General features: G+C 34.5%; 1 protein-coding gene across 2 annotated transcripts in view; it reads left to right on the forward strand.

Moving 5' to 3' along the window:
• Nucleotides 1-13,238, forward strand: part of FBXO9 (F-box protein 9) — a 28,833-nt gene that overhangs the window by 733 nt on the left and 14,862 nt on the right. For both annotated transcript variants that reach the window (XM_033103039.1, XM_033103038.1), the window contains exons 2-7: nt 2,723-2,809; nt 5,293-5,448; nt 7,389-7,446; nt 8,869-8,968; nt 11,021-11,151; nt 12,018-12,132. In XM_033103039.1, the coding sequence (XP_032958930.1) occupies nt 2,723-2,809; nt 5,293-5,448; nt 7,389-7,446; nt 8,869-8,968; nt 11,021-11,151; nt 12,018-12,132 (647 nt within the window). The remainder of the gene's footprint in view (nt 1-2,722; nt 2,810-5,292; nt 5,449-7,388; nt 7,447-8,868; nt 8,969-11,020; nt 11,152-12,017; nt 12,133-13,238) is intronic.

The raw sequence follows: 13,238 nt of genomic DNA on the forward strand, positions 1-13,238 counted from the left end.
TGACCCGTGACGCCAGTCCCCTGGGTAGGATATTGGCAGGCGGTGCTGGCGGCCTGGGGTTAGAAGGATTGTGTCTCACCCCACAGCAGTGAGGGCCGGAGAAGCGTCAGTGCGGTCCAAATGGAGAGTCTGAGCTAAACTCCAGAGATTGGCAACGCAAATTGCATAGGACTGTGGCATGCTGGAATACGTAGTCTGCCCTGTGCTGCCTTTCTGTGGCTTTGGATAAATTGTCCATCCGAGAAACTATCTCTGGAGAGGGTTGCATGAATCAAGGGTAAAATGATACCAAACTAATTAGCTTATAGTACACGCTCACGTATTTATTGGTTAAATGAATAGCTGAATGAATTTATTAATCCGGAGGATAGGAGAAGCAGTAATTGACTATCCCCTAAACTTCCAAAAGTAGTTCTCTGACCAGGGTTAAGCACCTAACTTTTTATATTTCGTTAACCCCATAAGTAAAACAGGAGTAAAATGAAGACATGAGCTACTCAAGTGAAGGGTGAGGTTTAGGTCAAACTTAAATAGGAAAAATAAAGTGAAAAACTCTGGCTGACAGCCGAGTACCTACTTATTTCAGGTGGTATTTGAGTTGAAAATTGTAGTAAAACCCCAAATTCGATAGTTTCTTGTTTTTATCATACTGTCAAAATCAAAGTAGTAATGGATTAGAACTCTTACTGTAACACAGGAGATCAGGGAAGAAGAAAGATGCTGTCTGTACTATAGGTTTCCTGTTTCCTTTCCTCATTTTTGAGACACGCATCATATATCCATGTGGCATTTTATTTGTTAGTTCAACCAATTTTTTTGAGCACCTATTATCAACCTGGCATAGTGCTAGACCCTGGTACGATACTAAATAAATCTTCAATATAACCAGATCTGTCAGGTAATTTGTGGTAAAGTTAATCATAGAATGTCACATATGGAAAAGGACCTTAAAGGTCACCAAATCCAACACCGTCTCTTTACAGATGAGACAGCTGAGGCCTGGGCAGACATTTACAGTGAATCAAGCAATGTATTTGGCCTTCTAAGGTTACAGAGATGACTGAGATGTGATCCCTGTTCCCACCCAGTGCACTAACTAGCAAAGAAACAAAAATAATCAAAATACCAGTTTTAAGTGCTGTGATACAAGCACAAGTGTAATGGGAAAACAGGAGGCAATTAAAACAATCAGAAAATGCTTCCTACGGGGATGATTCCTGAACTGAATCTTGAAGGTTGAGTAGAAAGAAGTAGCCGAGTGAGGAAGAAGCAGTCATTCCGGATGGAGAGAGCAAGCAGCATATGAGCACGGAACTGCAGTGAGCAGGGCTCTTGAAGTCAGTTTAGAATGACCACTAGGCAAGAGGTAAAGGCTGTGACTAAGAGGGTACCCTAGAGAACTCAGATCTCCTCCTATTCGCTGTACTTAGAGTTCACAGTAATAAAGCGGACTCTTATTTGAGAGAGAGAGAAACACACTTCTCAATGGGATCTATAAATTCAAATTCCTTATTGTGTATTTTCTTGTTAGTGATGTTCTTAGTAGAGAAAGCTCCCAGCTTAAAGACTCAAAAAAAGAAAAGTATCTGACAATAATAGGTGAATGCTTACATTTTCCAGTTTTCTGGAAGTTCCTATGAGTCTCAGCCTCTCCCAGTGATTTCTTTGCTGATTTAGCTTTTACAGTGGGCCAAGCACTTTACCATATACTAACTAGTCCAAGTCTTCAAGGCACCTCTGCTTTAAGTCTGGTCGCCAGAGATAAGATAGGAAATGAGGCTTGTTTATGTTGCACTGTAAAGTAGTGTAAGTATATAGGGTTACTGTATTCCAATATATGTGTTAATACAAACATTTTTTTCCTGGAAACAAATTACAACTAAAATTGGCTATTGTGAAACTATCTTTGGAACGAGTTAAATTAAATAGGTTTTATTATTTTTGTTTCTAACTAACCTTCAAAGTCATTTCTCTGACTGCCACATTTCTTTATGGAACTGAACACTTTAAGTGTTGAGCAAGTCCCATTTGCTAATAAGTCTATTAGCTAACAGACTGAACTTACGCGGTATTTCATCTTCACTGGAAGGTAGGGTTCAGTTTAATTTAGCAAATATTTATTGAGAGCAAAAGGGTAAAATGAAAGGAAACTGACCTGAGATCTCTATTAAGCTCCAAGCCAGGCATAGTAATTCCATCCCAGCTTTATTCCATTTTAAGTTCATCTATTAAAATGTTGATTTATAAAACACAGAAAATAGAAGGGGCTTCTTTACAAAAACATTCACTTTATATGTCTTTATGAGCTTTCCTAGTATATTTAAAATAGTAATAAACAAAATTCATATTCACATATTAATATGCCAGTGTGTAAAAGAAGGGATATCCATATATGGATTATACATGGTCTTTTAAGTGATCCATGAAACAAAAATTATTTGCTGAACTCTATACCACAACTAAATGTTATTTTCTGAAGCAAAGTTGTTCTTTTCAACCACTTTAAACTAGAGCCCAGTGAAGTGGTTTATTCTACAGTATTAAAAAATTATAAAGTGTCAGATTTTTCTGATTGGAATCATTAAACTTACTGTGAAGAAGGTATCTAGAGAGAAACAACTATATATTTCATTGGGTAAGTAGCTGAATAGGAGATGCAGTTTTCAGAGGGAAACTGATGTTTGTATATTCCTGATCATTATTTTTGTTCTTTTTCCCTCAGGCAGAAGCTGAGGAAGATTGTCATTCTGATACTATCAGAGTAGGAGATGATGATGAAAACGAAAGCCCTGCTGAAACAGATCTGCAGGCATGTTTCTTCATTGTGTTTTTAATTCTTATTCCATCGTTTTGCATACATAAGCAAAAATTGGTCATAATTGTGAGGATTTATAGGTTCTTATTTGCATTGAATTTAACTGTATTTTTATACTCACCTATGGAATACTGAAATTATAACTATGTTATGGATTTCTTTTTCTATAAAAAGATATATCAATAATTGCTGCTATGTAGTTCAGTGTATGAGTTTAAAGTGTCCACGCCTGGGTAGGCTTAAAACTCATCACTTTAAAGTAAAAGATTGACAGATTTGACCTAAAAGTTTAAAATCTATATATAGCAAAAAACATCATGAATCAAGAAAACTAATCAGCTGTATAAACTATTTACCATACATGAGCAGAGGATTGATAGCCTCCATATATAGGACATTCTTTATAAATTAGAAAGAGATGAATGGACAACTCGTGGAAAAATGATATAAATGGCTACTAAACATTTGAAGAGATAATTAGCCTCATTGATAATTAAAAAATGCTAATTAAATCTACAATGAGATTTTTTTTTTTAATTTTTAAAAGAGTTTATTTGAGCCCAAACTGATGACTGGGAAGCAAGATCTCCAGTATTCCCGAGATTTTTTTTTTTTTAAAACGATCAGATTGGTTGGTAGTAATGCCCGTTGCCGTACAGGCTGTGAGAACACTTATGCAGTGTATATGAAAGCATAAATTGCTACAGCTTTTTTGGAAGGCAGAGTAGCAATATGGATCAAAATGAGACACATACATTCCTTTTGAATCAGCAATTCTGCTTCCAGGAAATTAGTAATGGGGAAAGTGAGTAAAAATATGTGTACAAAAATGTTTATTATAGCATTGTTTATATGGAAAAATGGAATACAACGTAAATATCCATCACTTGTGTTAATGATGCATCCATATAGTGAAATACACTGCAGCCATTTCAAAGGATCAGGTAAATCTTTGTGCATTGAAATAGAAAAATATTCATTGTAATTAGTTAAGTGTGTCTTACTGAATTTATAAGCTTTATAATATTTATTTGGAAGGTGTCAAAATTAAAAGTGCTGCTAAAGATTCTTCACGTGAGAGGTATGTGTGTTAGATGTAGGAAGGTAGGAACCAAAATCAAAGCAGTATACAGAATGTAGAGGAAAATTATTTTTAAACTTAATGTGTATATACACCTTTTTTAAAAAAGCCAGGACTAACGTCCACCACCCTATAGGAATGGGAATGACTTTGAGAGGAGGGCATCCTGTGTTGGTTCCCCGAAAGCGGACTAGGAGGTGGAAAGTACCATGGAGGAGGTTTTTTAAGCAGTGCTCTTGGGATCAACAAACACCACCATCGGGATATAAGAGGATGCCAAAAAAATGGATACACATTTTAAGAAAGGAAAAACCTGTATTAAAATTGTAATATGCATTGTATACTGATAACAAAAGATGAATACCAATCACGTGTAGACATTTTTGTGGCACCCCTGGTAGAACTGTTTTGTCACATCAACATGAAGGAAGGGAGGAAAGCCAGAGTTGGGGTGAGTTGAGCTACTGTGTAGTCTTAATGGACTGCTGTAGTTATTCCTGTGGAAGTTCTGAGGATGGAATAACCTTTGAGAGCCTGCCTTTTTGAGTCACCAATCACTGTTCATTGGTCAGTCATTGGGTCGGGCTCACCTAGGAAGGGAGTTAGGATCTTGCTGAGACAATAGCTAAAAGGGATGACAGCGGAGGGCTGTTTTTTGGCAATACTCCCCAGAGCTGGGGCAGTTAGTGCTTTATTCCTGAAGGGGCATCTGGGCAGCACAGCGGAGTCCATCACACTGAGGACTTCACTCTTTCTATATTAAAAAAAAATGTTAATGCTATATATTAGAAAAAGTATTTACTTTTTAAAAAAGAGAATGGTTATTAAAAGAAGTACTTTGGGCTCACTTACAGAACTTTTAGCAGCACTCTTAACATCTACTAGGTGATGTATTCCAAGTAAACAAATGTTTGAACGTATCTAAGCGGTGGCTTATACTTTTGATTCTAATTAAAATTTGGTTTTCCTATACCATTAGATGTTTCCCATATAGACACTCTTATTTTAGGCAAATTTTCATGATTTCAAAGTTTTAAGCAGAAAATTATTTTAGAAGATAATAAGTGTTTAATGGTATTAACTTAGTAATTTAAAAGACTGTTTTCTGGTCTTAAAATAAGTATATACATATATGTGTATATATATATATACACACATACATATACGTACATATATATGTACATATATACATATGTATGTGTGTGTGTGTGTGTGTGTATATATATAAAATTAAAAGTGCTGATAAAGATTCTTCACGTGAGAGGTATGTGTGTTAGATGTAGGAATATATATACACACACACATATATGGAAATTGATGTTGGACTTATTGACAAGTTGTTCCAGAGTTGACCTACTCTTCCTTGATGAGTCCTAAAGTACTTTTCTCCTCTTAGGCACAACTCCAGATGTTCCGAGCTCAGTGGATGTTTGAACTTGCCCCAGGTGTAGGCTCTAGCAATTTAGAAACTCGATCTTGCAGAGCAGCAAGAGGTTCTTTTCTGAAAGCAGGGGAGACCAAAGGAAAGCAAGAACTGGCAAAAGAAGAAAAGTTAAGTATTATGGGCATTGTACTTGCACAAATTTTGACAAATATACCAGTTTATCCATCCCTCACTACTTCTTCTAGATACTTTATGATGTCACCACTCCTTATGGGCTTCTGTCCTGCAGGTACACTATCTTCATGGAACTGTCTTTGGTAATTTATAGGCCCTTGAGATTCATCTGGTGTCTAAAAGATTGATGCGTCTGAATTTATTACGGAAGCCCAAAAGGGGGAAAAAATTACTCAAATATTAATAACGTTTCAAAGTCTTAATGCAGTGTTTTGTTATATTTTGAATTAAATTTATAGTGATGCATTAATCATTTCCGTGTTCTGGAATATTTTGAAAGTGCTCACACTGAAAAAATTTTGAATGCTGTCTCATTGTTCACTTCTTTCCTAGTACTTATTCACATGAAGTGGGCATGGCACACCATCTTACTTTTCATTATTCTATTCCATAGAGGCTGTCATCTTTACAGCATCAGATCCAAGTTTTTGTTTACAAGCAATTTGCCGTTAAATAATTGACATTACCATGATAACTAAAAACTTCCATATTCATTTTGTTTTATTTTAACTTTGAAACAATGACAGATTCAGAGGTACGGGGATGTCCCATGCACCCTTCTCCCATTCGCCCTCGATGGTGGCATCTTGCATAGCTATAGTACTAGAAAATAGACATTGGTACAGTCCACAAGCCTTATTCAGATTTCCCAGATTTACCAGCACTTTTTTGTGTGTATGTATATAAATAGTTCTGTGCAATTTTGTTACAGAACTGTAATAAAACACAACTGTTTTGTCACCACAGGCGTCCCTCTTGCTGTACCCTTATAGCTGGTTGTACTCTCTCTTTCCTCCCTCCTCACTGGCCATTCCTAACTACTGGCAACCACTAATCTGTTCTTCATTTCTATAATTTTAATATCCAAAAATACTGTATAAAGGAAATTATACACTATGTAAGCTTTTGAGATTGGCTTTTTCCCTGAGCATAATTCCTTTGAGCTCCATTCACATTGTTGCGTGTATATCAGTAGTTTGTTTCTTTTTGTTGCTCAGTAGTATTGCATGTGATGGATGTACTGCGGTTCTATTCACTGGTTGAAGGACATTTGGGTTGTTTCAAGTTTTGGGCTCTTATGACCTGCTGTGACCATTCCTGTGCAGATTTGTGCATGAACATAAGTTTTCATTTCTCTGGCCTAAGAGTGCAATTGCTACGTTGTATGGTAAGTGTATGTTTGGTTAAAAGAAACTGCCAAACTGTTTTCCGGAGTGCTTGCATCATTTTATGTTCCCCCCAGCCATGCAAGAGTGATTCAATGTCTCCTCATCCTCACCAGGATTTGTTGTCATTACTTTTTCATTTTAGCCAATCTGATAGGTGTGTAGTAATGCCTCATTGTAATTTTAGTTTTTGTTGCCCTAATGTTTAACGATGCTGAATATCTTTATATCCTCTCTGAAATAACAGTTTGTCTCTTTCTTAATGAGATTGCTTATGTTTTTACTGTTGGTGTTTTGAGAGTTCTTTTTGCATTCCAAATATGTGTTTCTTTTAAATACTTTCTGTCAGTTTGTAACTTGTCTTTTCATCCTCTTTACAGGGTATTTAGTAGAGCCAGTTTTTAATTTTGATGAGGTTCAGTTTATCAGCTTTGGATTGTGCTTTTGGTGTTAAATATAAGAACTCTGCCTACTCCTTGGTCTCTTAAGATTTTCTTTTTTTTCCCCTAAGTTTTACATTTAAGTCCATGGTCCACGTTCAAGTTAATTTTTATGTAAGATGTAAGGTTTAGATCAAGGTTCATTATTTTACCTGTGGATGTCCTATTGTTCTAGTACCACTTGTTGAAAAGGCGATATTCTTCCACCATCCATACTCATTTTTAATACCAATTTTCAAAAATTGTTTTTTACTGTTTATTTTTATAGGCTCGAGAACTCTTCCTAAAAGCAGTAGAAGAAGAACAAAATGGAGCTCTCTATGAAGGTAAAAAGTCAGGGCCCAGAATCATATCTGTCATGACATTCCTGAGTAACAATGCTGTTACTGACCAAATTTTTTTTTACTAGAATATATTTGGTATAGAACATCAGTCTCCCTGTACCGTAAATTGTTTTTAAAAAAATCAAAAATAAAAACTATATTTCTACATAACCTGTCTCCTTCCAAAAAATGTTGCTCGGAAACATCATCATATTGGTAGGATGAGTAAAATAATCTTTTTCTACATTTAGGTTTTAGTATTTATTCTTCATTATTAAAAGTCTTGAAAATATCGTCACTCATTTAAAAATAGAATATGCTCCTTTTATAGGAGAAAGTACTTCAGAGAAGGGGAATATTAAAGATAGATTGAGAAATATATACATGTTTTCTAAGTTCTCGTTTATATTATATATATATATATATAAGGAATACCCTTTAACTTTAATTGTTTGTATTATTAACCTAATAGAAATGTGTAAGTAAACAAAATGATGGGGCTATTTACTGTATTGGGCTTTAATTTTGTGATAGTAAAGCTAATAATTGGAGCATAGGAAAGATACTTGTGCTTGGATTACTTGAAAAATGCCCCCAAAATAACATTTTCAGAACTATTGCATTTATTTGCAAATTTCTCCTAGTGATATTTTTACTCTGAGACATTAAAAGGGTCCAATTAATATCCCTCCATAATTTTCATTACTTTGTGAGAGTCCCATCTCCATTTAGTATACAATGATTCACCCAGAGTAAAAAAACGTGGCAGAACATATTGAATTGAATAGACTTCATCCGAGGGAAAAAAAACTAGTTGGCCTCTACATCCCCAAGTTCTATTGGTATATCTCTGCGGAAAACATTTTCAAATATTGTAACTAAACCCCCCGGGCCAGGAGATTTAACTTAAAAACAAACAGGTTTTAAAGGTTCTTAAGTTAAATAAGAGGGAGCTGGACTAATGGAAGTTGGATTTGAAGAATAAATTCCAAAAAACTCTTCTCTTTATTCCACCCATTAGGAAGCATTTGACTTTCCTTAACTCTGCGTCCTAGAAAGAAAAATTTGCTTAAAAGTGTTTTTGTTGGGGTTACAGCAATTGCATTTTCAAATTTGAAGAAAGACAACCACCTGCGATCACTTTTAACAATACATAAGAAGCTGAGTCAAAAGATGGGAAGGGCTAAAAGATAAGACAAAATGCAACATCTTAAGTTTCTATAACATGTTAGTTTTAGAAAAAAGAAGTATCATTTTGGATTAGTAAGGTTTGGAAATAAGTTTGTTCACTGAACTACTGTTGCATGTAGAAAAAGGGAATTTGACTGTTTGTAAAAAAAAGTTACCAAATTAAACCACAGTTAAGGCTAAGGAAATGACAAAAATGTGTGGTCATAGCTAATTTAGCTTTATTTCTTCTTTTAGCCATCAAGTTTTATCGTAGGGCTATGCAACTTGTACCTGATATAGAGTTCAAGATTACTTATACCCGGTCTCCAGATGGTGATGGCGTTGGAAACAGCTAGTGCGTATATAACTTGATAGACAGTAATACATAGTTTGTTCAAGTTAAGAGTCTTTGCCCTGTTGTTTTAACATGTTAAGAAGATGGTGCTAATTTTGTTAAGTTACATAGTCTTTAGTATGCAGATTTGTTTGTAAAGTTGTAGAAATTTGTTAATTAGGGAAATTTTAAGATTAAAATATAGTAATGCACCTTTTAAACAGACATAACAAAAATAAGGTGATGAAAGAATTTTTTTTGTAAAAGCAGTGATTACTGAAAAGAGTAAATTAAAGGGCCTATTTCAACTTTCTAAAACCTGTTTAAAGTCAAAACTGTTAAAATGTAATTAGGACCAAGTTAAAAACTGTTAATAATGGTTGAAATTGGGTTATAGGTACATTATGGGGTTTCATTACACTAGTCTTTCTCCTTTCGTATATGTTTGAAACTATACATTTTTTTCTTTAAAAAAAGGCTTTTCATTTTATTAGGAAAATGCTAAATTATAACAAGACATTGTTTATTATTCTCTGAAGGTATGTCGGTAGAATATAATTAAGACTAACATTGGTTTTAGAGCACAGATAGAAGCACTCCTAAAAGAAACCACATTTCGTTGTAGAGATGCCACTTGAATCAAAGTCATGAAGTAGCATTGATGGTTTTATATGGACAGAGATCAAGAGAACATATTTTTAAGTCCATACCTTTGAAGCTGTTTGCAAAACAATTATAAAATTGTTTTGGCTTAATCTCTTTATCCCCCAAAGCCCAATTTGCTGATATTAGAAGGGAAAGGTGTACAGACTCATGAGACCATGTCAGGTTTAAAATGTGCAATACATAGGAAAATCGAGTTTTGATAATGAGATATTATCTACTGTATTACATTGTTACCTCTGTCACGAAATAATTAAGACGCTATCTTCGATAGCTTATGTTTATTGCCAGTGTTTGTAACTGCTTATAGTATTAACACTTAAGCTTTGGGTAAACCATATTGAAAATATCCCAATGATGTCAGTATTAATTACCTGTTTGAACTTTTGGGCTAATAATGTTGTTCACCGAAATTAGGTTTAACAGTTTGAAGTAGTTCATACTCATAAAGAATCATTTGGGCCTTTTCTAAACCTTTTAAAAATTTGGGTACAGTCATTTGGACCCTGGTCTTAGTCAGATTTATAAATAGATTACAAGTGCTGTTAAGAAGGTTTGTATTAAAACATTAGAGAAACATTTCTCTGCAGTCCCTTTATACAAACCCAGATGCTATGAAAGTTCTTTAAGGATACAATCGTTTTTTTCTGTTACCAGATCTAATGAGCCCTAAAAGTCTCTTTGCTGTTCTTTTGCCTTCTGTAAAACATTAGTGCCCTTGAGTCTATCTAGCCCCCACCACAGTCTCCCTTTGTTGTATTATAATAAGCCCTTCCTGGTTTTCTAACTTCATCCTTATCCAAGCATTTTTGTAAGTCTGATCATTTTTAAGGTTGCTTTCAACAAAAATGGAAAGCTAGATACTTTTCTAAAAACTCTTAAGTACACATTTGTTTATATCGATAGATGATTTGTGAACCCGGCTAAGATTTTTAAATTACACACTTAACCTCTCTAAAGGAAGGGTGATAAGGCACATCTGTTTGAAAACCCTTGGTAAGTAAGAACCTCAGATGACATCTGTATATTGATTTTTATCCAATTAGAATGGATTATGGGCACTTCAAAGAATATATTTACATAAGATTTTAAAAATCATTTGAAATTATCTGTTTCTCTAACACATGAAATCTCTACAATAAAATGAATTAAATCTCAACACCTGTATCCCAAAAATTCTAATTCTTTCTGGGTGGGAATTAAAATTGCTGAAGCTTTTTTGTTCAAAAGACTTGGTATTGTACTCCTTTGCAAGGCAGGATAAATTTTTACCACATCAAAGAAAAGAGTAAGAAGTTTGCTTTTAGATGACTTTGTCAGAAGATTTTAAAATACTAAGAACAATCAGTTTCTAAGCTTTATGTTTGTAGACGGAGGCACTTAGTTTATTCACCTCCCTTCTTTTTTCAGCATTGAAGATAATGATGATGATAGCAAGATGGCAGATCTCTTGTCCTACTTCCAGCAGCAGCTCACATTTCAGGAGTCCCTGCTCAAACTGTGTCAACCTGAACTTGAGAGCAGTCAGACTCACATATCAGGTGTGAATTGGGGCTTGTTATAACGCCATGAGAAATACTTTCATCTCAGATTTTCGTTTTCCAAACTTAAAAGGTCAGATAACTTGCCAGATAATTGCTCTAGTTCAAAATATGGTTGGAGATTTAGTTATACTTGCTGTTTGTGTATACTAATAAGCTTTTCAGAGTCTGAGATAGAGCAGAATTTGTAGTACAGTTGTTCAAGGATGCCGTACTTTTTTCAGTGAAGATCTAGGGGGGTGGTATGTGAGTTGTTGGGGCGGTCCTAAGAAAATTGGGGGAATGCTGGTTACATCACGTTTTAGCCAAGTTGGACTGTAGTCCTGGGATGGGCTGAATGTTTAAAAATGCATGTTTTTTCTTCTCATATGTTAAGTGTTTAGTTGTGGGACTTTTCAGGGGACAACTGAACATTTTCAAGAAGATGAAAATAACTTTTTATTGTTAAATGTAATATGGATCACACATACCCATATATAGCAGACTATTTTTCTATTAGGTTGGTGCAAAAGTAATTGTGCTTTTTACAATTTTTAACCTTTTAAACCGCAGTTACTTTTGCACCAACCTAATAACTCTCTTATTTTAATATATTTTGGTGGTAAAATCTTCCAAGGGAAAGGGGTGCTTTATAAAAGTAGCTTTAGATCTGTTCTATACTAAAAAAAACAAAGATATTTGTGTCTTGATGTTAGGAACCATTACTACCTTTGGGTAGTTAAATACACTCATGCTTTACATCTGAGCAATACTGAAGGTGTGATTTACAAATTTCTAGGAATATATATATAAAGACGCCTGCAGTGAGAATGTGACAGTAGAATGACATATAGGAGAGTCACTGAAAAGATGATTTTCTTTTGCAGTACTGCCAATGGAGGTCCTGATGTACATCTTCCGCTGGGTGGTGTCTAGTGATTTGGATCTCAGATCGTTAGAGCAGTTGTCGCAGGTGTGCAGAGGATTCTATATCTGTGCCAGGTACTTCTGTTTTAAAACAACTCAGGCAGTGGTGAAAAAAGGGATTCTAGTCTTTGTCAATTTTGATAAGAGAACTTGATGGGTGTTCTGGGTAAAAGGTTAGAATGGACAGTTTTGCTAAGATGTACATGTGTGATTTTCTCAAACTACTTAGCACTTAAAGGCTAGAGTGTACTAGGTTTCCAGGGTATCGAATAATATGTAGAACAGGTACAGTCACACATATTACTTCCATAGGGTAGTTTTAGTTTGCATGCTAGTTTAGCTGACTTGGAAAAAGAATTATGCTTAAAATAATACTCAAGTCATTTTCACAGTAACTCTAAACCCATTAAGTGGTAATGATTTAAATTTCGATTACACTAGAATTTTCTTTTGGCCCATTAAAAGTTATCCTATACTTCTAAAATCATGTTATGTGAAGAATAATCTTCATCATTTAGAAAAACGTCATTTGAGACTAGTATAGTAGTCTTTCATGGGCATCTTATGTAGAAATATAAGACATAGTCCTTAGCATCTAGAACTTTTTTATAACTTTAGTTCTTAAAGTTCAGATGTATTATTTAAAAAAAAAAACAAACCTTATTTCATTTGGAGTCTTGTATTTTGGGTAAAACATTTGAATTGCTTGTAGCCTTTGTTTTTTGGTGATTCCATGTACTATTCTGTTTAACAAGTACCTATTAAGCAACTAGTGGATTGCCACCAACCTTTTAAAATTGGGGTGTCTAGCACTGTTACTCCATTAACTTTTATTTATATATGAGAAATCATAAAGAGGGAATTGATTAAGAAAACATTATCTGGGATAAAACTGTATGTGTTATGAAATAAAAGGAATTGGTAAAAAAAAATTTTGATATACTTGCAACATAAGTTTGGGGGGATCTCTTTGCAGACTAGCTCCAATATAAGTAGTTTTTATGTATTTAAAACAATATTTTAAGTTATAGTTGTTAAAAATATTTTGAGCTGTATCAGAATCATGTGAATAGTCAATACATCTTTTACTTCACTTTTTGCACTAATCCCATAGCAAAACCTTGTTGGTGCTACCTTCAAACTATATCTGCAGTCTGACCACTTTACTAGTCCTCCAAAGT

Source organism: Rhinolophus ferrumequinum, chromosome 3 (genome assembly GCF_004115265.2).
Source record: "Rhinolophus ferrumequinum isolate MPI-CBG mRhiFer1 chromosome 3, mRhiFer1_v1.p, whole genome shotgun sequence".
Classification (NCBI taxonomy): Eukaryota; Metazoa; Chordata; class Mammalia; order Chiroptera; family Rhinolophidae; genus Rhinolophus; species Rhinolophus ferrumequinum.